The sequence below is a fragment of the Mesoplodon bidens genome, assembly GCF_964165515.1.
Source record: "Mesoplodon bidens genome assembly, chromosome: 11".
NCBI classification, from domain to species: domain Eukaryota; kingdom Metazoa; phylum Chordata; class Mammalia; order Artiodactyla; family Ziphiidae; genus Mesoplodon; species Mesoplodon bidens.
In genome coordinates, this window is record NC_138167.1 from 82,668,317 (window position 1) to 82,696,040 (window position 27,724).

Genomic DNA, 27,724 nt, shown 5'->3' on the forward strand with positions numbered 1-27,724 from the left:
CAGGTGAGTAACTAGGGGGCCAGCTTCCAAGGAAAGTATGAGAGAAAGCCAGTGGAAAGTGCAAAGAAGAAGGCACTGACCGGAAGCCAGGTTCAAGGGCAGAGATGACTGACGTAAGGGGAGAACGGGAAGGCGAGGAGGCTGTGGTCAGAAGGTGGGGTACCGGAATTTAAGATTTCTTATGTGGATGAAATTCAGGTGATGACAAATTCCAGAGTGTGGTCAGGGTGTAGGTGGCTGAAGTGCAAGTCTTAATGAAGCTCAAGGAGGAGCAGCTCTTTCTTTGTACACTTCCCCGGGAGGGTTTCAGAGAAGGACGTTCTGGGTGTGGGTGTTTTCTGTGATATCACAACTGTGTCTCTATTCCCAACAGAAGTCTGTTTTAGTGGAAACAGACTTTTCAGGATTTTTCCACTGGAGTAATCCAATCTCTGGACACTGGCTTACTACTAAAATGCTGCCTAGTTAAAACAGTGCCAACATTGCCTTGATTCCCTTTTCATGCTCTTCAGAGTTCCTTAATACTACTATAATGAATCGGGTGCAGGGAGCAGTAATCTGTGTTGAAGAAGCTTACTTGGATTAGGGATATCCGTTTGGATACCATGATGAAAGAACATTTATAAAGCAATATAGGTATATATTAAAGTCCAAACAATAGTCATCACAAACACTTCCATAGCATTTCCATTGTACCAGGTGCTGCTCTAAGGGCTTTACATATACGAACTCACTTAATCCTCCCAAAAGCCCTTTGAAATAGGTACTATTATCATCCCCATATTGTAGGTGAAGAAACAGAGTTCCAGAGAAGTCAAGTAACTTGCCCAAATGTCACACAGCCGGGAAATGGCAGGACCAGGATTTGATCCCAGTAAGATACTGCAAACACTGCAGTGAGGAAATTAGCCCCTTTGCCTTTTGATGAGGAAACAGAGGCTAATCAATAACTTACTGCTCCAGGCTAATAAGCGGTGGAGCTGGAGTCCAAGCACGGTGGCTGTCACCCAAATGGTGACCTTTAGTTGTGAAAATGACCTCCGGCCTTGCCCTCTCCCTTTGTGGAGGGACAGCTTCAGAAAACCTTCATAGTGGTAAGGGCGGAGTTGCTCAACACGTATTTGGGAATAAACAAATGCATGAAGATTGCCACACTCCCTGGTGTCACAGTTGGCCAGTGAAGAGCATTTTACAGTTGAGTAATTCCAGATAAAGACAGGAACATGGTGTTTATAAGCTGCCCTTAATGGAGGAGAACGCAGACAGAAACCGGGGGAGGGAGGCATCAGGACCCCTGCGGAGACAAGGCCAGCAGCAGGGTCGGCAGGCTCTAGGACCGAGGGCGGGAGAACCCAGGCCTTGCTGGCCGCAGACCTGGACGGCAGGTGGAAAGGCGGGCCTGCATCCCGCTCTCCTGCCCCTCGCTCAGCTGCAAAAAAACCAAAGGGACACCAGTGGGGTGCTCAATAAATATTTGTCCAATGCGTGAATGAGTAAAGGCAAGGGAGGGGGCGTGTTCTGAAAGCCCATCCCACTTCTCCCTGTCAACAACACCTCGGTAGTCATTCCCGGATAAAACTCTCCCCTCCCGGTGACTGTCACCAGCGGACGACCATGCCCAGGTATACGGTGCACGTGCGCGGAGAGTGGCTGGCGGTGCCCTGCCAGGACGCGCAGCTCACGGTGGGCTGGCTGGGCCGGGAGGCCGTGCGGAGGTACGTCAAGAACAAGCCAGACAATGGTGGCTTCGCCTCGGTGGACAATGTGAGCTTCCTCATGCGCCGCTGCAAGGGCCTGGGCCTGCTGGACCACGAGGACCCGCTGGAGGTGGCCCTGGAGGACAACGAGTTCGTGGAAGTGGGTGAGTGGCTGGAGGGAAGGGGTGCGAATCACTCGGCCAGGCATTCCCGGGAGGGATGGTCCCTTGTCCTCACCAATTGCGGGGGGGGGGCGTGGAGCAGGGACGATGGGGACGGGATTCTCGCACACCCCTGCGAGGAAGGCAGGAGTCTTATCCACCTTTTACAACGAGGCAGCCGGCTCGGAAAGGAGGAGACTTCTTACTAGTAGCAAAGACTAGATTTGAACTCGAGACCACAGGGCTGAAGCCCTTTGCCCTTCAAAAGAACCTCACCAGACTGGAGGCCAGTTTAACGAAACTATCAAATATTAAAACACATAGATTTAAATATTAAATATATTTAAAATATTAAATATTAAAACAATAGAGTTAAAACAAAATAAAGCCGGTGATGGGGATGGAGGTGGGGTTGGATCTTGAACTTTCATTTAAACCCTTTCATGCCTGCCTGGCACCTACATCTCTGCCTTTTGCTCTCCTCCTTTGTAAATTTAAAAGCATGAGAAGTCGTTTTAAAGCAGCCACTTCTGTAGAATTTCGAAGGCAATTGAAGACCCCTTTTCTTGGTTTACCAGTAACGCCAAAAGTGGCTCTCCACTGTGATCCCTAAGGGGTCTCTCCTGCATTCTTGTTTCAGTTATAGAAGGGGATGCCATGTCTTCTGACTTCATTCCATCGCAACCAGAAGGAGTTTACCTGTATCCTTCCCTGCAGGCTTGCTGGTCTGCTCTGGGGGCTACTGCTGCCAATGACGGGGCTGGGGCTTTTCCACACTACCCAGTATTTTCCTTTACCTGGCTACAGATACAGCAAATACCGGGAACCCGAAAAGGTAAGTTTCAAACCACTTCCTTTTTTTAAGAAAATTAAGTTCCCCCACCCCTCACTTAAGGAGGGGGAGGGCTAGCAAAATTTATGACCAAGCATCATCAGTGAGGACAGGGCTTTATCCAGCTCTGTGTAATAGGGAAAGGCATCATGCTTTTCCACTTCTAATTTGCCTTCCTCAACCTCCTCTTCAGCAAGCTGTCTTTGTAACTAGCACATTAGTGTTTGATAGTAGTGATAAAATCTCTGATGTGTCAGAGCTTAATTCTGCTTCAGGCTTCCCTACTCTTGTTTGACTAAGCTGTTTGCACTCACGGAGATTCCCTTCTTTTGTGCAGTACATTGCCTTAGATGGGGACAGCCTGACCACAGAGGATCTGGTCAACTTGGGCAAGGGACACTACAAAATCAAGGTATGCTGGAGGGAGGGGAAGGACATCCTCTGACCTTTTTCGCGGCACGTGTAAATCTTTGACATGTTCAGCTCTGACCAATGTTTTCCTAGCTCACCCCCACTGCTGAAAAGAAGGTGAAAAACTCCAGGGAAGTCATAGAAAGCATCGTGAAAGAAAAAACTGGTACCCTTTTCTCTTTGTATTGCGCAGTTCTTTTTATAGGCTTAAAAAATGCCACCTGTGTCTAACTGTATAACGTCTGGTTTTTATTCTAGTTGTTTACGGCATTACTACAGGTTTTGGGAAATTTGCCAGAACTGTAATTCCTGTCAGTAAACTAGAGTAAGTTTGATTCCTCCCCACCAAACACACACACAGTCACATGCCACTTATTCCCATTTTGGAGATTTCTTTCAACAACAGAAATAATTAACATTTGCCCCAGTTTACAGATAAGGCGGGTGAGGCTCAGATTAACTCACACATGAGTTGATATAGAAAACACAGACTTGCTGGTTTCTTCCATTGCCCCATCATGCCTATTCTGTCCCTCCAAAGACTTAACTATGTTCCCAGCTGAGGGAACATATTCACGGTGAGGTATCTAAGAGGGTTTTTTTCTCTTTCTCCTCCAGGGAGCTCCAGGTCAACCTAGTACGTTCACATTCTTCAGGTAACTCACTCCAAACATTCAGTGCCTCCTAGATCTTGTTTGATTTGAATGAAGTGCAGTCGGTCCTCGGTATCTCCAGGTTCTGCATTCCCAGATTCAACCAGCCTGGGATGTTGGCTGAATCCACAGATTAGGAACCTGCAGATGCTGAGGGCCGACTGTACTACATCACTTTATATAAGGGACTTGAACATCCGGGGATTTTGGTACCTGCAGGGGAGTTGGGTTGGGGGCCCTGGAACCAATACCCGGACGACTGCGTAGCGCAGTGTCAGGCATCCTTTAACAGCGTCCAGAAGCTAGCGGATTCCAAGGAGTAGGTGCCAATTCTGCTGCCCGGGGTGGTGGGGGGGCGGAGAGGGGGGAAGCAGAAAGCATCAGACAAAAACACCTTTCAAATGAATCTCAGAAAAAGGAATGGGCCAGGTGAAAGGATGGGGCTGGGATGGGAGCGTGAATACCATCATGCCAAGAGAGTGATGCAGTCAGGGGACGAAATTAAGGCTGGAACTCAGGGAGGAGTTGTTCGGGACGAGGTGAGATGGGAAAGTCTGTCAAGAATCCCATCAGACTGCAAGAGAGCTTGTGCTGAGGAGTCTGGACGCTATTCTAAGGGTATTGAGGAGGGTGGGGCGTTCACTGACGCTTCCAAGAAGGGGAAGTGAGAAGGCAAAACTGGATTCTCATATCTGTCTGGAAGATGAGACTTGAAGAAGCAAGAGAATCAGGAGAGAAAGCAGTGCAAGTATCTGAGCCAAGACGTGGCGAGAAATTTGAGATGGAGACGGCTGGGAGAAGGAAAAGATTTTGTCTTTCTTGGAGAAAACATCAATTCTGTTTTGTAGGTGTTGGAAAGCCACTAATCCCTGAGAGATGTCGGATGCTCTTGGCTTTAAGGATCAATGTCTTAGCCAAAGGATACAGTGGCATTTCCCTGGAGACTCTCAAACAAGTTATCGAAGTATTTAATGGTAATGCAACAGATACCCAACTGACCCTCCGATGAGGCTGTGTGTGTACCACAGGTAGACTTGATTGACGGGGTGGTGAGAAATTGGTGAGAAAAGGAGACATAAACTAATGGAGATGAGTGGAAAATGAACTTGGCAAGAAGTAGGTTAGCTAGATGGGGGTGCAAGGTAAGAGTGAGGCGGAGACTCTTTCTCCTGTGGACTTTCACCCATTCTCTATCAGCCTTCACTTAGCATTTGGCATCTTTAAGACTAGAACAAGCCCCTTAAGTTCAGGGCTGGAGAGAACCTTGGATTCAGTGGTGTTTGAATGTAGTTAGAGAAGTTGCATCAAATCATCTGGGCAACATAACGATTCTTGGATGTTCCCCCCAAAGACGGATTCAGTAGTTCTGGTTGGTGCCTGGGAATCTGAAATCTTCATGCTCCCCAGGGGGTGGGATAGCCAGACTTGAATAACTGAAATTCCGTCTCTTACAAAGGTAGAACAGAAATATGGAGATGAAAGACTTGCTTGTGATCAGGAAGCTGTCTAGTGCCAAGATAGGAGGCCGTTCAACTCTTCGGAGCTTGCTTCTTGGGTTAATTGTAGGGTGGAGATGAGATCTGACATGCGTGGGAGGCCATTGTCCCTTCCCGCAAATAAGGCTAAACATTGTAGGTCAGTGGAAACTTGGGGACTCTTTGGGGTGAAGGAAGAGGGAGGAAAAGCAGGGCTGGGCAGTCACACAGAGCAAAACACATGCTAGATTTTCTGTGCTATAGGCACAAGTGACGTATAAATGTGATATGCCCATCAGTGAATAGCAACTGAATGCACAATATATAGTATACAAGGCTGTGCTGAACCAACCAGCAGTGATTCAACACCTATTTCTACTCCCACCCAGTCTGCCTGACTATAAGCCTAAAATCCCACATAGTGCAACTTCAGCCGTGAATCCACCTGTGGTTTATGGGTGAGCCCAGGGTACCTCTGGGTCCTAGCGTTCTGAGAATTCCCCAGGGTGAACTATGACCTGAAAGCTGACCTGTGGGTGGCACTGCTTTGTCTTACTGACATTACGTAGCAGTTGGAAAAAAAACTGCTATCCGTAGTCTGACTTTACCTTGGAAATGTCGCCTCCTTTTTGAGTAACTTAATGGGAATTTCCTCCAAAACAGTACACGTCCATGTATAAGTGCTGGTGAGGTGGCAGACTGGGTGACCAGGAATTGGGCAGAAGAGAAGAGAGCAAATTGACTATGACGTTACCTCCCCAGAGAACCCCTGTTAAAACCCTGGTGCACCTTATCTTTCTAGAACAATTTGTATTACTTTTTTTTAATGTATTTTTTTAAGTCTTTATTGAATTTGTTACAATATTGCTTCTGTTTTATGTTTTGGTTTTTTGGCCGCGAGGCATGGGGGATCTTAGTTCCCCGACCAGGGATTGAACCCGCACCCCCTGCATTGGAAAGTGAAGTCTTAACCACTGGACCGCCGGGAAAGTCCCTGTATTACTTTTCTAATGTAAACATTCACATGTTTTCAAACATTCTCCAATAGGTTTTTTGGTTTTTTTGTGTGGTACACAGGCCTCTCCCATTGCAGAGCACAGGCTCTGGACGCACAGGCTCAGCGGCTATGGCTCACGGGCCCAGCCGCTCCACGGCATGTGGGATCTTCCTGGACCAGGGCATGAACCCATGTCCCCTGCATCAGCAGGCGGACTCTCAACAACTGCGCCACCAGGGAAGCCCTCTCCAATAGTTTTTAATGGCTACATACACCAATCAGTCCTATGAAAGTCTCTTAATTTCCTATCTGGATCATTTTAAACTTTATGTTCTTAGAAGTAAGGCAGCAAAGAATAACAGCTAGCTCCTGATCACATCTTTAAGATACACTGCTAGAATTTCTAGAAATTTCTAGGTCAGATTAGAACACGCCCAGTAACAGTAAACAAAGAAATAAGGCAGCAAAGAATAACAGCTAGCTCCTGATCACATCTTTAAGATACACTGCTAGAATTTCTAGAAATTTCTAGGTCAGATTAGAACACGCCCAGTAACAGTGAACAAAGGGGCAGAGGGCCAAGGAGAAGGAAGAAGTGAAGGGACGAGGTGGTCGTTATGGGGGTACGGGCTCCAGACCACCTTTCTTCCACGCGGTCTGACCTTAATTCTTTATGTACAGCGTTCTCCCAACTCCTTCACACAGCATATCCGAGCGTGTCCTGGCTAAAACCTGTAATGCTTCCCGTTGTCCTCAGGATAAAGTCTAAACTTAACGTGGCTTACAGAGAAAGCTTTGCTCACGGGAGGGTCCTCCTTCCTTCCCTCCTTTCTTTCTTTCTCCCCGTCTCCTTTTTCTTTCTATAGCAGTTCAGCCAGGTCCCTTGAGCATTAGTTGTGCTTGAGGAATTGTCTTTCCCTAAAGCGAGGATGGCCAGAATGAAGTTCTCTTGAAGTAACCGGTGCCTCCTTCTCTCCCAGCCTCCTGCCTGCCCTATGTTCCAGAGAAAGGAACTGTTGGTGCCAGTGGAGACCTTGCCCCACTCTCTCATCTTGCTCTTGGGCTAATTGGGGAAGGGAAGATGTGGTCTCCGAAGAGTGGCTGGGCTGACGCTAAATACGTAAGATTTTAATAACAGCTTCCACCTGCAGTAATTTCCCGAGGCTGGACACCAGGTGTACTTGCATGCTTTCTAGCACTCCATCCTTACAGCAGCCCAACAAGGGAGCCAATGTTATCCCTAGTCTATGGCTGTGACAACTGAAGCTTAGAAGTGTGGACAGAGTCAGGAGCTCAGCCTTAGCGCAGTACAGATGTCAAACTAGGCAAGGCTCTTAGCTTCCATATGCAGCTGTCAGCCTTCTGGACTCAGTGACCACCTTGGTAAAAAGGTACAGCAGCCAGTGTCAATTGCGGGAATTTATTCTGCATCTAAAACATTTCCAGTGCCTATCCAGGAGGTCACATGTTGTTGCAGGTTTATTTACTTGCTGGTCTAATAGGTACAGAGCTGTGGATCATAGCACTGACTTATAACCTCGGGAAAGGAGGCTCCACTCCCCCCTTTCCCCCCAAGCTCTCATCTGGTGGCCAATCAGAAAGGCTTGTTTTTGATAAAGCTTTAACGTTTTCTTCATTCATCTCCAAATTCATCAGAGCAGCCCAAAGGATTGTTTGAAATGTCATCTCTGATCTCTTGCTGGGAGGAAGAAGTTAAGGGAACAGATAGGCCTTCGGGGGGTTGGGTTCTAGATCACCTTCCTTCTATGCAGACTGATCTTGATTACTTCTCTATGTACAGTGTTCCCACAACCAACTTCACACAGCAAATCCAAGCATGTCCTGGCCAAAACGTGTAATGCTTCTCACTGTCCTCAGGATGATGTCTAAAATGAAAGTGGCTTACAAGAGTCTTGCTTGTCACATCCACACCCCCCAGCCAAATCCTTCCCCAGCAACACTGTACATCACAGAAGCGAGAGGTGGCCTGCGGCTGGAGTGCCCTGTGTCCTAGGCAGAGGGACCAGCCATGTCCCTTCTCCTCTTCCTGCTTCTGATAAGTCCTCTGAGAAACTTCCCTCTCTGCTCTTCTGGTTCTTCTCCCTATAGGCCCACCCCGTCAAGTCCCCTTTGCCCCTCCTTTGTGCCCTCCCAGCATCTTATGTGATTATTTTCCACGGAACCTTACCCACTTCCTACCTCCTGTTACACTTAACATACTATGACTGTGTTTGCCCTTGAGCTTGTCTGTCTCCATTTTTCCTACCCTCAGCCCCACTCCTGGGACAGAGTTAATCATGTGATAGATACTCTAATAAGCTTGTGAAATTGACAGAGTCAGTGGTCCTGCCTCTGTGTCTTCCTTCTTCCCTAGAGGGACCTTAGCCTAGTTTCACTTCTTATATTTCAGGGGAAGATCATTCTGCCCACTTCCCCTCAGGATCCTGTGTCCATCTCTTGGGCCCATAAGTCCCTCTTCACTGGTGCTCACACATTTGCCGTACAAGTGAGAAGCCCTGCTCTGAGGTTCTGCTAGTGTTCAGACAAGTAGGACGAGGGTGGAGGACTTTTTAGGTCAAGCTCTGGAGGCCAGGGAATGTGGACAGTTTGGAGCTCAGCCTTAGCACATCTGCATCTGGATGTGCATCTGCTCAGAAAGCAGCAGTAAAAAAAAAAAAAAAAAGTGAATCACTAAAGTGGAAACTGAATGCAAAGGACCTAGAAACCAACATTCAGGGTTGATTTTGTAGACACTAGCCCCTGATGTAGGTACAAAAATTACTCGAAAGCTAAGTCTGCTTGCAGAGTAAAGAACGGAACTAGAGGATAGACCAGCGAAGATAAACAGAACCAACTCACATAGGTCTAATCTTTTATAAGACAGACCTTTGGGCTTAAAAATTCTTTTATTGGATTCCACATGAAATTAGAAATACGCTGGTATTTCATTTGATACCCATTTTTACCTTTTAAATCATTCTACAGGTCCTGGCAGCTCATGGATTGAAACCAATTGTTTTGAAGCCAAAAGAGGTAAGGAGACTAAGGAAAGTTTGTTCGTTTTAACAAATCTTTACTTAATAGCTATTTTCAGTCTTAATATCAGCCTCACTGGTTTCTTAAAATAAACATAGCTTCCACGTTTGCTTAAGTTGGGCACTGAAGAAAGGGCTCTGCCATAAGCACTGAAAAGACTCTTCAGGCCACAGATGCCTAGGGGTTCTCTTACAGAAGAACTTAAACTTCAAATCGGGATCTCTAAGGACCCCTAAAGATGCTGTAAGCCAACATCCCTGGGGATGCTCTAAGCCAAGAGTCTCGGACCAGAAATTTTTCAAGGTGTCTTATCTATAATGATGAGAAGTTGAAGAAGAAATGCAGCATAATTAAGAGCTAAAGATTTGATATGCCATCTACATTGGACCACCATTGCTGCCTTAATGATGGGGATACTTAACAGCTATTCCATTTGCTAGATTTATACTAATGATTTCACATATGATGGCACTTCATCCTTGCATACTTAAGTAAGCATTACTGCCCTGCACTTTAGAAACCATGGATCAACATCATTCAGCTGACAGGCTAACTTTTCTCTTATGAAAGCAAAAGATATGAAATCAACTCGCACATACACCTGTTACAACAAACAGCGTTAGGAAACTTCTCTCCCCTTCCACAAAGGGTCTGGCGCTCATCAACGGGACGCAGATGATCACCTCCCTGGGCTGTGAAGCTGTGGAGAGAGCCAGTGCCATTGCTCGGCAGGCTGACATAGTGGCGTCCTTGACCCTCGAGGTGTTGAAGGGCACCACCAAAGCCTTCGATACTGGTCAGCATGGCTCTTTTGTTGGTTTGCTATTCATTCAGTCAGAGCTCAGGTGCAGGGCGGGAGGGGAGGCTGGTCAAGGAGTTCAGACGCGGGAGTGGTGGGGGTAGATGGTAGGGAAGAAGAAAATCCAAGTGCCTGTGCCATCGTAGGACTGCTGCAGCTTCATGTAAGTTACGCCACACTTGACCCTTCAAACGACCATGTTTCACAGACAAATGCTGACCCAGAGGGTTAAGTGACCTGCCCCAGATCACCAGCTCTGACTCCCATCAAACTACATGTTGTCTTAGGAATCTATGGGCAGGATTTGAGAACTAGAGTAGGATTAGTGCTGATCCCCATTTGAAAATCGGGAGAAAAAAATTGTCGAAGTGGTAGCTTTTCTAGAAAATAATGACTTGGAAAGACTCCCTACTCTTGTATATAGTAGGACCAAAAAAACTGTCTAAAAATGACTTAGTTAAATTAGGCCACTATTGAGCTCCCTTCCATTATGAGCCTAAATCTTTTTAGGGTAGGCCCAGTGTCTTGAGTTGAATTCCCAAGAGATCTCAACACGTAGTTTGCACTCAGATATTTAAAGTAGAAAGAATAAAGTCCATAATCTTGGACTTTAAAATCTTGCTTTGGAGTTAAGTCTCTAATCCTGAGTGATGGTTAAGGACCCCTGGACTTTTGAGGGCTGTGTCAGCACAGTGGATGGTTCTGTGCCAGTGATGGTAGTTCATTCAATATAAGAAGTGCTCAGACTTTTCCTCTTTCATTAATTCTAGACATTCACGCTGTTCGCCCGCATCGTGGGCAAGTTGAAGTCGCTTTTCGGTTTCGGTCCCTCTTGGACTCAGATCACCACCCATCTGAAATAGCAGGTCTGGGCGTGCCTATGTGAGTGAGCTTATTTGCTTTTGGAAATAATTGGAAAGAACTGCTAACGTGCCCCCTGCCATCCCTGTATCTTTTCCACAGAAAGTCACAGGTTCTGTGATCATGTTCAGGATGCTTACACCTTGCGCTGCTGTCCACAGGTAAACAAAAAAGCTAACAAGTTTCTATTCTTTCCCCCAGTTTGTCGGGATGGGGAATAGAAAGAGAGGAAGGTGTAAGAAAGTCATGTAATGGTCAGTGGTAGTCCAGGTTTCATTCCTGCCTCTATTAAAAATGATGTATATGTAATACTTCCACTTTCCAATTATCATAAAATTTCTGTTCTATATGGTAAGCTGCTTGTTTCCCTTTGAATTACTTTGCTCAACCCCTGTGTAGAGAAGTCCAACGGACAGCTTGTTGTTTTGGTTTAGTGCCCTAACTTTAAAAAATTCTTAGTAATAGCATCATCCTAACCAGTTAATGGAGTTTTACTGGCTCTACCTGTTACACAGAACTAGAAGCAGTCTGCCAGGAACGTTCACGGGAAAATCTAACCACAATTCAAGGGCATATCCATGGTTAGATCTTATCTGCATTTAACAGGCAGACATAAGCCATTATAAATGAATCTGTGAGTCATAACTTTAAATATAAAAGGCAGATGACCTGGGTTGGCATGAGGCAACCTATATTGCAGATGTTCCAACTCATCTGCAAATGGCAATTAGTTAAGTGACGGACTAACATGCATCTCAAGAGTGAAACAATATTTCAGGTTGTACCAAGTTCCAATCTGTAGGGTACTAAAGAGTCCTCCCTAGCATAAATAACCTCTTGTCCTTGTTCTCAGCAAGTTCTGTTCTAGCTTAGCTAGATGGAAAACGTCTATGGGGAAGAATTGCCAAATTAGCTCTACAGTAAGAATAAATCCCAGTTTAAATGTTCTTGCTATTCTAATAAGAATATCAGACTATGTGACAGGGACCATTATCAGTGTCTTCCATGTATTAGCTCATTTGATCTTGTCTTTTAGGTCCACGGTGTGGTGAACGACACAATAGCATTTGCGAAGAACATCATTACCACAGAAATTAACAGTGCAACAGATAATCCTGTATCTTTTGATGGTTTACTAAGCTGTGATTATAGAATTCCAGCTGGTCATTTTAAGATCTAAGTGATCATTTTGTGTAGTCTCTCTGTTGCTCCGTGTCATAGACTAAGTACTTGGGCTCTGAGGTTAAATGCCTTGCTCTAGAGCCGAGCTGGTAAGTGGCAGAGGCAGGTCTGTGAACCTAGTCTCAGGTTCGGAGTCTAACGTGCTGTGCTTCCAAAACTGACAGGTGAAAGATTAAAGGGAGTATTTCCAACACTGGCTGCAGGGTTTCACGAAGACCACTGCCCTAAAACCCACTGCCGAGGTTGTTGGTAGAAGGATGAAGGTCTACATCACAAGTGTGATTGTAGAGACCCTGGGTAGGATGGCATTTATGTGAGCCTTCCTAGGGCTAGTGATACCATGGTGCACTAAACAGAGGCAACCTTTTAACACTTAGCTAAGTACTGATCAAAGAGTTCTGGCTTTCCTCATCCTGAGTTTATTTCTGACATGGGTTTATTCAAATCAGTGTTCCCATATTTGTACAAAGAACAGTAACAACGCTTCCGTCTCTCAAGGATGGAGCCCTTCTTTTCCTGGGTATCTCAGCGTCCTCTTGTTTTTGCTATGGAAGGTTCTGTGATGGCTTAGTTCCCCCAGAAGTCGATGTGATCGGTCAGGAGGCACACAGGCAAAGTCTTCACAGAGACAATACTGCCTTTGAAGACCATCCAACCCCTTAGGAATCTATTTCTCCTACTCCACATCTGCCTCAGTTCTTAACATTGGAGAAAGTAGCCCTAAAAGTCTTGCACAGCCCGGGCTAGCAGAGAGCAGCTGTATAAGGTTTCTCACTAGACCTTTTCAATGTGGCTTCTCTGACAAGCTTACTTCAGGATGTGCGTTTTATGTCCTCTCAGGTTGTTTTACAGTTAAGTCAGACCCAAGCTAAATACCCCTCAACTCACAAACCCTCCTCAACACCATCCACCCCCAAATGGAGAAGTAGTTTTCATGAACTCTATGCATTCCTCTCTCATCTCTTATTTCTTGCACTGTAGAGCAGAGGTATCCATTCTACACTTACATAATTTAGACTTGAAAGGGTATCTTATGGAGTAATAAAAAGCAAAACAAATAAACAAAAATACCATTAAATTACTGGCCAAGGGAGGGAGGATCATTCCCTGCTAAATTCTTCCCCCACCACTTGCCTCAGCAAAAATTTCAGCCGAAAGTCCTTTACTTTCTCAGTGAAAGATTCTTAATTGTTGATGAATTTCCAGTTGGCTAATATTTGGGAGTTCTCCAGCAATACTGGTGTTACCCAAAAGAATATTTTTCTCAATCTTCTGTTGCATATATAGACCATCTATTACATAGTTGCTGGATATTATAGGAGTTAACTTCTAATTGCTATAACCTAATAGCCAACAAACAAATTTGGAACAACTAGAGAACAGATGTTGCTTAAGTTGTAAATTGGCACAGAGATCACTTGCTATAAGGATTCAGAGAATGGAGAGAAGACCAAGGCCTGTCGTTGGGGGCGGGTCCATGGAAAAGGGCAGGAGCTAGGTCTAAGAGGCTCACAGTTATATGCACAGAAAAGGGTAATTCCAAACTTGTTAAGTAACACATGCACCTCTACCTCTTTGGAAGTCAGAACCTTTCCTACACAGTGTGAGTTCCTAGTTAATAGGTTGTGAATAGTCTTTAGTCCAGTAGGTGAAAATTAGCTCTTTGGAAAGTCTTTTGCTGCCTTTGTCAGGGTTCCTGTTGACTTAAGTAAAATACATGATGGAGTGGAATGATCCCTGAGAGTCTTAATGTTCGGTGAGTCCAAAGTTGCCACTGACTTAAGTGGGTTTGCAATGACCTCTTGGCCACCATTTGCTGTGAACACTGGCACAGGATCAGTGAGTAGAAGGTTTGAAAGTTTTCCCAGAGTTGATTGTTCCAACAATTTGGTGGTTGCTCATCAGCAAAATCTTCCATTCAGCAGGTTCTTCGATGGCGCACAAGCTCGCAGTGCCCATTGAAGAAACAGAATTTGCTTTTAAACTGGTGTCCTGATTCTGTTCTTAGTTTCGGGTTATAAACTTTTTGAGGGCAAGTACTGACCACCAGATTAGTAATGTTATGGTGCTTGAGGATCTCTCATCCCAAGAGAAAACATCATTTCATGCTTCATGTTTCTTTGACCCCCCAGTTGGGTGGACACAATCATCTTTAAGGTTTTTGTTTTGTTCTGTTTACCTTTGTACCCCTTCATGTCAACACCTGCCTGTGGAAAGACTCTCCTTCTCTCCACCCTACCTTTGTACAAGGGCTACCACCTCAATGTTAGAAATGAGCAATTGGGGAAAGAGTTATACTTGAAGTGATCACCAAGTGTTATGTGAAAGCCTTAACCTATTTTAAAAGATGGTCTTTGCCAGCAGGGGAGAGACTGTTTCTGGAGGAAACTTCCATGGTGAATATCCAGCCAAAGTAAGCTTTTTAGAATTGCTCCTGACCCTGAAAGCATATTCTAATACAGGCCAACTGAATTGAGACACTCTTTCAGGCCCTGGACTATTTGGCCATTGGCGTCCATGAACTTGCTGCAATTAGTGAAAGAAGAATTGAAAGGCTCTGCAACCCCTCCCTCAGCGAGCTGCCTGCCTTCCTGGTGGCTGAAGGTGGTCTGAACTCTGGATTCATGATAGCCCACTGCACGGCTGCAGCCCTGGGTAAGGACACTGCACTTTGCCCAGAATGCAAGCCTTTAGGTGGATACACCTAAAGGCCTTTCCATTTTACCTAAAAGTGCCACATTTTGTCTTTGAGATCGAACGTTTTCACCACCTCCATGTGCATCCTCAATACAAATGCTGCAGGTTTAGAGAAAAAAATATAAAATAAAACCTAGGCAACATTATACTGAAACATAGTAACACACTAATGAGGTTGTAAATAAGGAGGTTTCCACGATTTCTCTGTAGGAAGCAACGTGACATCACATGTGAACTTCATCTTTGTCGTTTTTTCACTAATCTCAATTTGAAGATTATCAGAATGAAAAAGGCAAAAGATGTTTATAGCTACTGGTGAAACTTGAACTGATCCAAATGATTAAAGTTTGGATACATTCCAAAAGACATACCAACCACTAAAAACGTAAGGGTGTGATTACAACATGCAAAAATGCTTATAAGAAGCAAGATGCCCTCCATGAAAACTGAGCTTTAATACAGCAGATTTCTGACTCGAGACTGTAAGGGACAGAGAAGTAACCTCAGAATAGAGACTGGCACAAAGGAAGTGCAAAGGGCTTCACTTATATTTACTCAATCGTCAAACAATACCAAGAGGCAGGTACTATTATTTCCTCCATTTCAAAGATGAATACTTTGGGCTTCCCTGGTGGCGCAGTGGTTGGGAGTCCGCCTGCCAATGCAGGGGACACGGGTTCGTGCCCCGGTCCGGGAAGATCCCACATGCCGTGGAGCGGCTGGGCCTGTGAGCCATGGCCACTGAGCCTGCGCATCCGGAGCCTGTGCTCCGCAACAGGAGAGGCCACAACAGTGAGAGGCCCGCGTACAGAAAAAAAAAAAAAAAAAAAAAAAAAGATGAATACTTGGACATCCAAGAAGTTAAGCGACCTACTCAATATTGCACAGCTAGTAAGAAGTAAAGCAGAATTCAGAGCCAGGCATTTTGGCTTGCAAATCTGTGCTCTCCCTTCAATTAATGAGGATCTCTTTTTAATCAATATTTAATCCTAAAATATGGTTGCCAAGTTTAACAAATAGAAATGCAGGCTGCCCAGTTAACTTTGAATTATTCAACAAATTATCAGGTACTAAAAAATTATTTGTTTTTTTTTAATCTGAAATTCGAATTTAACTGGGCATCCGGTATTTTTTCTGGCAAACGTACCCAAGAGGCAGGATAGCATAGTGGCTCATAAGAGCATAGACTCTGGGTCCGAATCCCAGCTCTGCCCATTTACCAGCAGTGTGATATGGAGCAAGTCTTTTAATCCTGTTGACCCTCAGTTTACTCCTGTGTAAAATGGGGGTGATAAATTTACCCAACGGGGCTGTTTTGAGGATTAAATTAATGAATGCGTGGAATGCCTTAGAATTGTGCCTGGAGTGTCATGAGCACCAAATTAATATTAGTTGTTGTTACTATGACTACTCACCCCTTCCTCAGTTAAGTCTCACACTAAGACTCAACACAGCCAACAAAGAGCCACTGAGTTCATTTTCTGTCCAGTATTTTCTATTTACTCACTTACCTCCTTAGTAAAATATCCCTCTAAGGGGCAGCAACTTCTCACATTAACATGGGGGGTGGTAACTGATTTTCAGAGAAGCGTTATGAATTTGGGAAGCCTTGTTTGAATGTGTTTCACTGCCCTAGCTGTCATCTGAAGTTGCTCCGCTTGCTTTCATTGTAATAAAACTGGTGGTTTTCTTTTTTTGGCCACTTGTATGTTACGTTTCTGAACAAGCCCCACCAAACCAGGTGATCCACATAGCAGGTTCAGGGGCCCAGGACTTGCCGTGCTGAAACCTGAAAGTTCTGGGCAAACCAGGATGAGTGGATCACCATTGTTTATAGTATATTATCTCAGGATCCCCTATAGCATAGAAAAGAACTGCAGCTTCACTCAGAGCTGCTCTCAAAGTTCAAAAAAAGAGGGGAAAAAACTCTTCGCGTTTGACCTTTCCCAGCTTCTGAAGCTGGGGAGAAGGAACTCTGTAATCTAGGTTCTTGCTACTTAAGGTGTGGTCCTCTGGCCCAAAATACAGCCATCACCAGCAATTTGTTAGAAGAGCAGAATATCAGCCCCCATCTAAAACTCAACATTTGCACTTTTAACAAGACCAGTGATTCATCTGCACATAACGTTTGACAGCAACCTAGGCCAACTCTAGACTTCCCCCCACCTCCCCAAGACATCCCCGCAGTCATCAAGCCCTTGCTTAAACCCAGTACATCCACTTATGTCATCATTGAACAGTCTCAACTGTAAATCTTCTCGCTCAAGATCTGTGGGTCCAGCCTCAATCCCCAAACGCCACGCCTGAATTCTGATCCCGCCTCCTCTGGTCACATAATCAGATTGTCCTCCAATACCTGGAAATGACCATCACCTTTTTTATCCCAAGTCTCCCTGTCATGCTAAATGCTTCTAGTGTTTTCAACTTGGCCTTGTAATATGAGGGTTCCCATCCCGGTCTTATCTCGGAACTCACTAGAGTTTTAGAGTCCTTCTCACTTTGGGAAAAAAAAACAACCCCAACCTTCTTCCTTTTCCCAAAGTAACTTTGGACCATCTGGTGCTTTGCTGATGACCAAGAGCTCCTGGAGAGGGTATCCCACGCTGAGGAGCACTTTGGGAAGCCATGTGTCATTTTGGCAATTTTTCTATTAGGAACACACATAAGTATGTCCCTAACTTAACTTCTCTGGCCTCTTGCAGTTTCTGAGAACAAGGCCCTATGCCACCCCTCGTCTGTGGACTCTCTCTCCACCAGTGCTGCCACGGAGGACCATGTCTCCATGGGAGGATGGGCAGCAAGGAAAGCCCTCAGGGTCATTGAGCACGTGGAGCAAGGTAACCCCAGCCAGCCCGGGACGCAGGCCTCCCTGATAAACTATACGCCAGTGGGCCTCAGAGTGGGATCCCCACCGGCAGTATCAGAATCACCTGGGAACTCAGGGCCTGTCCCAGACCAGCTGAATCAGAGAGCCTAGGAAAGAGAGCAGAACAAGCTGGGTTTAGCAAGCCCTCCAGGTGGTTCTGATGCTCGGTGAAGATTAAGAACCACGCCTGCTGGCTAAGCCAGTTCATCAGCTGGCTTTTTTTTTAATATGAAAATTTTAAAGCATATTCAGAAGTGGAGAGATTAGTACCAGGAACCTTCACATGCCTCACTCTAATTCAACAGTTAACACATTTGCTTCATTTTTTTTTCTTTTTTTTACTTTTCCCAAATTATTTTCAAGCAAATCCGTTGTCACATTTTCTTCCTGCATGCTTTCTCTCTCAAATACAAACACTTTCTTATCCACCATGATGCCATTATCACATCCGACAAAAATCAACAATAAGCCTTGGTATCATCGAGTACATATTCAAAATTTCCCAAATTATCTCAACGTCTTTACAGTTTGTTCAAATCAGGATTCAAGACCCACCTTTTAAATCTGGTGGCCAAGGTTTTAAGCTTCTTTTCATTGACAACAGTCCCCTCTCCCTTTTTTTTTAGTTCATACCATTGACTAGTTAAAAAACCACGTCAGTTTTCTGACAGAGGATGACGTTCTCGATTTACCTGTGAGCTTCCTTGTGGTGGTACTTCCGTGCTCTGTCGTATCATTGCTTGTGTGTTGCAGTTGGTCCTAAAGACTTGACAAGGGCTTCCCTGGTGGCGCCGTGGTTGAGAGTCCGCCTGCCAATGCAGGGTAAACGGGTTCGTGCCCCGGTCCGGGAGGATCCCACATGCCGCGAAGCGGCTGGGCCCGTGAGCCATGGCCGCTGAGCCTGCGCGTCCGGAGCCTGTGCTCCGCAACGGGAGAGGTCACGTGAGAGGCCCACGTACCGAAAAAAAAAAAAAAAAACCCACGTGAGAGGCCCGCGTACCGCAAAAAAAAAAAAAAGACTTGACGAGATTTAGATCCAGCCTTTTCAGCAAAGAAAGTTCATAGGTGGAGCCGTGTTAAGTCAACCTCTTCCAGCCTTCTTAATCACTGCTTGTTTGGTTTCTTAAAGAGAAACTGCCTTCCTTTAGGCATTGTTCTCTAAATTCCTAAATTTTTGCAACTGTATTGGAAGCAATTGGCTGACAAAAGAATACCACTATTTTAAGATAAATGTGAGAGAGTTGAGTATTCTTTTTTTGGTAACCACTCTGTTGACATGTAATTCATATACCGTACAATTCACCCATCTAAATTGTACAATTCAGTGGGTTTTAGTAGAGTTGTGAATATATCAGAGTTGTGAGTCAACCCCACAGTCAACTCTACAACATGTTCATCTTCCCAGAAAGAAACCTTGTGCCCTTTACCATCACTCCCTTCTCCTCCCTGTCCGGCCTGATTCGGGTGGAAAGGCATGTATCACTGAGCACAGTGGATTAAGTGGTGAATGAGGTGTTCTCTGCCCTCTTGGAAATTAGAGTCTATCTAACGAGGAAGACATTGAACAACAACTTGGCAACTCTTTGTAGCACTTCACAAAATTCTGACTAAAGAATTGAGTTAGGGCTTCCCTGGTGGCGCAGTGGTTGAGAGTCCGCCTGCCGACGCAGGGGACACGGGTTCGTGCCCCGTTCTGGGAAGATCCCACATGCCGCGGAGCGGCTGGGCCCGTGAGCCATGGCCACTGAGCCTGTGCGTCCGGAGCCTGTGGTCCGCAACGGGAGAGGCCACAGCAGTGAGAGGCCCGCGTATAGCAAAAAAAAAAAAAAAAAAGAATTGAGTTATAGGAGGCTATAACTGAACCTGACCTAGTCTGAAAGGATGAGAAAAGGCATTTCCAAAGGAGTATTTAAGATGAAGACCTGAAACGAAGAGGGCCAGCTAATTGGGAAGAGGGGAGCAGTATTTAATAAGGAAAGGGGATGTGTGTGCACAAAATACATTGCTCTGGGCTGCGTGGCAATGATGTACAGATGCCCACACTCAGGAAGGAGCTGGGATGGATGATGAAGGGGCTGTTCTCTACGTGGAGGCAGCTGACGGCTGCAGGAGGTCAGGTGAGAAGAATACCAGGAACAGGGAGGCGGTTGCCCTCCGGGGAAAAGAAGACCTGAAATGTTACCAGCCCACGGGAGGGAGGAGGGAAAACTTTTCAAAGGGAGCAGCTTAAAAAACCCAGTGTGGGGACTTCCCTGGCGGTCCAGGGGTTAAGACTGGGCGCTTCCACTGCAGGGGGTGTGGGTTCATCCCCCTGGCTGGGGAGCTAAGATCCGCGTGCCCTGTGGCGGTCCAAAAAAGATCAGGAGTGAGAGGGAGTCTGAAGCCCAAGCACGGACATCAGTCAAGGCCAGGGGATGGTGGGGAGGTGGGAAGGAACGGGATGTAAGGTCAGGAGAAGCAGCCTTTTCTTAGTGAAAGGGACACAGGTATAAATTAGCCTCAGATGTCCATAAAGTGAATAGCGTCAGTTTTGAAAACTTTAAGAACGTCCTTGCAATATATCTAAGTAGAACTATTACTTATTTGCTCAGGATGGTTTTAGTTCATGTGACTCATACTCTGTTAAGGTGAAGAAAATATTCATGGGAAACTAGAAGGTATTTCCATGATTCTTAGGATATTTTAAGTGTATTTAAATTTTTGGAAGGGAAGGACCAAGGTGGTTATTAGGCCACTGAATATCAGCTTATTTCAAAATAAATGAGAATCGTATTTTTAAAAATCCAGGTAAATCAAGATACACTGAACACTTTGCATCTGTATCAATGAAGTGTGTGACTTTTAAATCCCATATGATGGCATCAGGGAGAACTCATGGTTGTGAATAGCAACAAAGAACAGTTAACAGAATGCTGGGAGATGGTTACTCAAGGTTTTCCTGACATGTTTCACGTTTATCTTGCAAACCCATCTAAGAAGCTGTCTGTTATATGCACTAGCAAAATCTGCCATTTTCTTACTCACATTTCTCCAACCAAGAGGCCAGGTTTGTGTCATGTGGGTGAGGGAAAATCAGGAAGATTAGCCAGTTCTGATCTTGAGCTCCAGCTCTATGAAATAAGCATAAGCACTTATTTAATAAGATGCTTTACTTCTCAAAGTTTCCAGTTCCTTACGTGTAAAGTGAGGGGACTGGACTAGAAGATGTGAAGTTTCTTCCAGGTCCTAATGGATTCTGTAACTTCATCCTCTCCCATCGTGACCTGTCTGTACTCACCAGAGTTTGGAATGTGCTTTATAAAGTTTAAGACAAGAAGTCAAATGTTTTTTGTTTTTTGTTTTTTGTTTTGCGGTACGCGGGCCTCTCACTGTTGTGGCCTCTCCCGTTGGGGAGCACAGGCTCCGGACGCGCAGGCTCAGTGGCCATGGCTCACGGGCCCAGCCGCTCCGCGGCATGTGGGATCTTCCCGGACCGGGGCACAAACCTGTGTCCCCTGCATCGGCAGGCAGACTCTCAACCACTGCGCCACCAGGGAAGCCCTCAAATGTTTTTAGTACTCCATTTTGGTTAACCACTTAAATGGCCTCTAAGCTTCTAAATTATCTTCTTGGCAAATAACAGAACCCAAAGTGGTTTAATTTTGAATTATATTTCTATAAAAAATTCTTCATTAGACTGTACCAAATGTAGAGAGATTTAGATTTCAATATTCAGAGTGGATCTCAAGGTATGGTACATTCCACAAGCATTCATAGCTAGGAAAAGACAGTGTAAAGATGGTTTTATCAAGAAACTTAAAGTTGGCAAGATGCCAATGGCTAGAATTTCAGTTTTAGTGGATTTGGGAGCCTTTAAGTTTGAAGGTTTGAAACAGACATTGGAGAATTAGTTCCAGGGCAACCAAAGACTCATCTGCTCATTCACTGGCTCCTTCAATCCTTTGATGAAAGTCTATCTGCCGGGTATTTCAGGCCATAGGGAACAGCAAGACTGAAAACAAATCAAAATTTACACAGGGCTTCCCTGGTGGCGCAGTGGTTGCGAGTCCGCCTGCCGATGCAGGGGACACGGGTTCGTGCCCCGGTCCGGGAAGATCCCACATGCCACGGAGCGGCTGGGCCCGTGAGCCGTGGCCGCTGAGCCTGCGCGTCCGGAGCCTGTGCTCCGCAACGGGAGAAGCCACAACAGTGAGAGGCCCACGTACCGCAAAAAAAAAAAAATTTACACAAAGGTGGAAATAGGAAACAGGTCATCCATCTTGATCAGCTGAGGGGAGAAGGCGAAAGTTGATTTACCCGGACAGTCCTCCCCTTCTCACCATTAAAGATGCAGCCAAGGGGTTAGAAAAGCACATTTAAGATGGTAACCAAATACCAAGGGATCTTCATTCTCCCCATAGACTGGGAGAACCAACCATCTGTTAGTTGGCTGGCGATGGCCGTCAGCTTGCATGGGATTTATATCCCTCAAGCATGAAGTCAGACTCTAATCAGCCGTCCCCTCGTCCTTCCTTGTTTCAGTGCTGGCCATCGAGCTTCTTGCAGCCTGCCAAGGGATAGAGTTTCTACGCCCTTTGAAAACTACCACTCCACTGGAGAAGGTCTATGACCTGGTGCGCTCAGTTGTAAGGTAAAGTCAAAACAGATTCCTGGAAAGTGACACTGTTTTAGAACTTTGAACCCTGGCAGCAGTTAACGCTGGCTCATGGTTTGATGTGCCGTCCCTGCAGGCCCTGGATAAAAGATCGCTTCATGGCCCCAGACATAGAGGCAGCGCACAGGCTGCTCATAGAGCAGAAGGTACGTTGGCTACTTGGCTTAGTTCTTAGTTTGGGGTCGTTATGGGAAAGCAAAGTGGGAGTGGAGAGTGGAAAAACATTCATATTCTTTTGCTTCCTGGCTGTTCCTTGGAAGTGAACCAAAAGGTACTCATGCAACTTTCAGGGTCACTAAGAAACTATTCGATACACGCTTAAGTGTCCCATGTTGCACCCAAACATGGACTATCTAAGGATTAGAAGCTGGAATGAATTTTAAATGGAATTTGGGGACAAGTATTTGTGGGGAGAAAATGAGATAAAAGGTTCATGGAACCCTCCCCATCAAGAAGGTTCTCTCTTATTAAAAATACATTCTCTTTCTGTAATGCTATCGCCACCACCACCACCTGGTTCAGTGACTGCATAGACCTGAAGAGAAAACAAATTTCCCGAGTTTTTATTCAAAGGGATCTGGATGTGTCTAGTGCACTGGTGTGTCCTTCCCTATCACACTAGGTGAGATACAGGGTCTCTTTATTGCTTCTTCCCTCTGGCTACGTTGATTGCAGACGCGTCTGATAGGGACAGATGCCTAGAATGTGGACTCATTTTTAAAATATAGTTTTAAAGTTCTTTAAGCCTTTCATTTGTACGTATCATGTTCCCTAGAATTGCTTGATTTTCCCCTGGAACCACTGCGCTGCTCTTGGGGAAAAATTTTTTTTCCTTTGACCTTCACCCCTGTCATTTCTAAGTGTTCCCTGTACCCTTTGAGGGGAATTCCCTTGCTTGATGCCAACTTTGGTGCTAGAAGAGAGGTGTGTGAGAGCTCAGCCTTTTTAAAAATTGAAATAGGATTGACATATATCATTATATTAGTTTGCAATATAATGATTTGACATTTGCATATATTGCAAAATGGTCACCACAGTACGTCTAGTTACCATGCACTACCACACACAGTTACCATTTTCTTTTCGTGGTAAGAACTTTTAAGATCTATTCTCTTAGCAACTTTCAAATATACAGTGCAGTATTATTAACTATAGTCACCAAGCCGTACATGACACCTCCAGGAGTTGTTCACTTTATAAGTGGAATTTTGTACCTTCTGACCCCCTCCACCCACTCCCCCAAACCCCTGCCTCTGGCAACCACCGATCTGTTCTCTGCATCTATGAGCTCTTTTTTTTTTTTTTTTTTTTAGATTCCACATGTAAGTGAGATCGTACGATATTTGTCTTTCTCTGTCTGACTTATTTCACTTAACATGATGCCCTCAAGATCCATCCATGTTGTTGCAAATGGCAAGAGTGCCTTCTTTTTTCAGGGCTGAATAAAATTCCAGTGTGTGTGTGTGTGTGTGTGTGTGTATCTCACAATTTCTGTATCATTCATCCATTGATGGACACTTAGGTTTCTTCCGTGCCTTGGCTATTGTAAATAGTGCAGTGAACCTGGGGGTGCAGATATCTTTTCAAGGAGGTTAGATTTTGAAAGAATACATTTTCTAAGGTAATACAAAAGAATAGGAAATGCTCCTTCCCTGTCAGCGGCAACCAGATAAAAAGCAGCTATAATATAAACGAAAAGCCAGACTTTAGCTTGAGAGATGTTATGCTTGAAAGGAAATAGGTTGGTCGGTGGAGGTAAACACTAAACAAGGCTGTGAAACAGTGCTTTTGAAACTGTAAAGTGCACGTGAATTTCTAGGGGATCTTGTTAAAGTGCAGGTTCGGATTCAGTAGGTCTGCAGTGGGGCTGACATTCTGACTTGTCCCAAGCGATGCTGACGCTGCTGGTACAGGGGCCACATTCTGAGGAGCAAGGGTCCAAAGAGCAGAGGGCATGTGGCATGGAAAGACAGCAAAGAGTAAATCCACTGCCTCTTATCATTTAAGGCTTGCCTTAGAAAACACACAGTCCCATCCTTGAGCGACTTTCCTTAATTCCACCCACACTGAATTCTCTGGGTTTCGTTTGTTTCCTGGCTTGTTTTGCTTTAGAAGAGTAAGCAGCTGAAAACCTTCATGGTAACTTTAGAAACATTTTGGACTTTGTATTTTAAAAGTTGTTAAAGCAACCAAAGACTCATTGACAGATCATGTGTCAAATGGCTCTTAATAAAAGCAACAAACAGCTGCTGTTATCTAGTCAGTTAGAGATAATGTTTTGACTTCACATGAAGTTGATGGTTAATGGCATGTGAAAACAATGTTGTCAACACTTGGACTTTGTTTTGTCCTTGCATTTCAGGTTTGGGAAGTAGCTGCGCCATACATCGAAAAATACAGAACGGAGCATATTCCGGAATCAAGACCTGTTTCTCCAACAGCATTTTCATTGGAATTTCTGCACAAGAAATCGACCAAAATCCCAGAGTCTGGGGATCTTTAATGCTTTTTGTCACGAATTAGCAGATCAGATGGTACTTAGTTTAACAGCAAACAGTATTATGCTGAAGGAGAGACCTGAGAACTTTCTCAGGTGGATCAATCAATTATATAGTTCAGTTCTGATACCTGCTCTGGTTAGGCTGGTGACAGTATTACATTTACTAAATCTAGCACTGGTTACAGATGCAGCTGGTGTTTCCAGATTATAGGAGTTTTCTTGTTTCTTAACGAAATCTACAGGCCACTCACTCTCAGGGTGAGAAGACTAACCACAACTGCATGGACCTTTGACTCAATATTAGATGAACTCAAATCTTGAGACAGATTGATGGCATTGTTTTCCAAAAACATTAGACTTTTGTGAATCTTTTTTTTTGTTTTGGGTTTGTTTGTTTTGTTTTGTCAAACTCTCCACTAGTTAACTTTGGCTGACTGTACTGTGCCATGCTATGATGAATGTTCCTTAATATGTCTTTGTAAACAATACTTTTTAGGTCATAATTAGTTCTTAAGCTGCTTTTTCTTTTATTCATTGAATCATAGTAAAGAATAGTCAATAGGTCAACAAGAGATTCTGTGTAAAGGAGTTAAGGAATGAATATAAAGATTGCTGTTGGAGTGGTTCTCAGTGAATTGTGCATTTCATATTTATCAGATGTCACTACACGTATCAGAAAAAGGATTCAGATGCTTAAACTGGAGTAGGAGGTTAGTGTTATTGCTACTTTACCATGTGTTAGTACTCTATTCACATTCTTGTAATAACCCAGCTTAAGACGCCTCCTCATTTCACAGCTAAGGAATCTGATGTTCAGAAGTGAACCAACCCCCTCTCTATAATGGTAATCATTAAAACAAGGCCCCGTTGACAAAGGTCAGATGCACCCTAGGATGTTACCCAATCTGTTCCCTCCCCTCCCCCCAAAGAAGATAAAGAACCTCCTGGAAAGGCTTAAGTGTAATTGTCCCGATGAAGGATGGGTCACATGACTTCTTGGCTTCCCGAAGCTGTGACTTTGCACCCTTCTGTGCAAACATTAGCAAGGCGCTTTCCAAGTGCAGAAATGTGAGACCGTGGCTCTAACTGCAGCTGGTCAAGGAAAGGGCAGGCACACTTGCCAGCTTGCCTACCTGATTACAGCCTTTTCACAGTAGAGTCTTCTCTTAGGTTGCAGCCTGTCCACAGGAAAGGTAGAGACAGGAGTGCAAACCAAAATTCAGTGAAGCAAAATGTGCTGAGGAACCTGTTTGCCGAAAGGTGGTTCTTGATGCTGTTCTTTGCTGAAATGTAAACACACAAATGAAGTTTATTCATTCTTATCCACGAGCGGCAGTGGAGCCAGTAAACCCAGTGGTTTGATGGCTGTTCGTCACTGGTATGGGGCGGGTTGGTTTCCCACAGGCCCGCGCGGTCCTCTGGGGCCCTCTGTCATTTTCTATACAGCGCTGTACTATGCCATCAAGGGAGTTTCAAGGTAAATGTGGAATAAACTAAGTCTCAATTGTCTTATGTCATTGCTGTATTCTTAGATTTTTATAACAAAGTTTAACACTTTGTCAGGGAAAGGTTATTCTAACTGCAGTTAATTACATTTCTGAAAGATTTCGTCAGTCAGTGTTCACACGGTACAAAGTGTCTTTAGAAAATGTGATTGATTCGGTATACATTCTCTCTCTTCCCCATTGAGCAGCCCAGAAGAGCTGGAGGCATCATGATTTCTGCCCCAGTGAGCTCACCTGGGCTTCTTCACCTGTTCTCTCGGGGCAGCCACAGAGCAAACCCCAAAGCGCAAGGGATTTTCAAGCTTCTTTTGTGCCACATTTGCTAATGTCCTGTTGGCCAAAGCAAGTCACGCATCAAGCCCAAGTCAATTTGGGAGAGTAACACACAAGGGCGTGGGTGTGTGGTTTGGGGGCTGTAGCTGTCACAGTCTGCTGCATACATGAAATTCTACACATAACCTGAAAACTTCCCAGGAAGCTATTTTTCATTACTACTTTAAACTTGTGTCTCCTTTCTGAATCCGGTCCCTGGATTATTAGCTTTTTTATTAAACCTTCTAATTATCTCATGAATAGCATGATCATTTTGCATTTGGGTGTTTACTTTGGTTGAAGGTATTAACTTATTAAATGGAAACACTGAAATTATACCAAAAAACAAAACCACAAAAAGAGTTGGAGGAAATTCGTTTCAGCTCAGGGCACAGGCCTGGTTCGTCTCAAGGGGGTCCCATTCCCTTTACTGGGTGATTAGTTCAAGAGACAGCGGAGGTTGCAATTTGGGCCAATGAGACAGAAGAATTTTACTGCAGGCTTGAGAAAACGCTTTCTCTCCTGAAAGCCGTGACAGCCAGGCTTTCTCCCTCTCCTGCTTGACCCCAGTGAGAAGGCACAAAGCCCCTCTGGCTGCTGTGAGTCAGCCACACCTGGGGGGACCTGGCCTTGGGGCGCCGCCAACACTGGACGACAGAGCAGAGGAAGGGAAGGGATGTGGGTCTTCAGGATCACAAAGCCGCTGCGTAAACCACTCCCGAAGCCTGTCCTTCCTGTGAAATTCCGAGAGGGAGCTAATGAACTTCCTTATTTTTTTTTTAACATCTTTATTGGAGTATAATTGCTTTACAATGTTCTGTTAGTTTCTGCTTTATAACAAAGTGAATCAGCTATACATATACATATGTCCCCATATCCCCTCCCTCTAGCGTCTCCCTCCCACCCTCCCTATCCCATCCCTCTAGGTGGTCACAAAGCACCGAGCTGATCTCCCTGTGCTATGCGGCTGCTTCCCACTAGCCATCTACCTTACATTTGGTAGTGTGTATATGTCCATGCCGCTCTCTCACGTCATCCCAGCTTACCCTTCCCCCTCCCTGTGTCCTCAAGTCCATTCTCTACGTC

General features: G+C 44.9%; 1 protein-coding gene and 1 long non-coding RNA gene across 2 annotated transcripts; one reads left to right on the plus strand and one right to left on the minus strand.

Moving 5' to 3' along the window:
* Positions 1-1,271: 1,271 nt before the first annotated feature.
* On the plus strand, positions 1,272-24,897 carry HAL (histidine ammonia-lyase). Its single transcript, XM_081248393.1, has 20 exons — positions 1,272-1,861; positions 2,499-2,559; positions 2,666-2,693; positions 3,028-3,102; positions 3,195-3,267; positions 3,360-3,426; positions 3,720-3,757; positions 4,603-4,728; positions 7,207-7,346; positions 9,212-9,259; positions 9,911-10,058; positions 10,832-10,927; positions 11,025-11,083; positions 11,959-12,039; positions 14,452-14,517; positions 14,594-14,759; positions 17,504-17,638; positions 22,189-22,297; positions 22,398-22,467; positions 24,684-24,897. Exons 1-20 carry the CDS (start codon positions 1,615-1,617, stop codon positions 24,822-24,824), a joined length of 1,974 nt encoding a protein of 657 aa, XP_081104519.1. The 5' UTR covers positions 1,272-1,614; the 3' UTR covers positions 24,825-24,897.
* On the minus strand, positions 18,355-26,516 carry LOC308624765. Its single transcript, XR_014017000.1, has 2 exons — positions 25,955-26,516; positions 18,355-20,777 (listed from the first exon to the last, which is right to left on the minus strand). It is a non-coding gene; the product is annotated as an uncharacterized lncRNA (long non-coding RNA).
* Between the last annotated feature and the right edge of the window lie 1,208 nt (positions 26,517-27,724).

Excerpts from the sequence above, each read along its gene's own strand:
- HAL (XM_081248393.1), top strand. The coding sequence starts at position 1,615 with ATGCCCAGGTATACGGTGCACGTGCGCGGAGAGTGGCTGGCGGTGCCC. Across the intron at positions 3,103-3,194 it reads AGGGACACTACAAAATCAAG|CTCACCCCCACTGCTGAAAA; the intron begins GTATGCTGGAGG and ends ATGTTTTCCTAG. Across the intron at positions 10,059-10,831 it reads CACCAAAGCCTTCGATACTG|ACATTCACGCTGTTCGCCCG; the intron begins GTCAGCATGGCT and ends CATTAATTCTAG.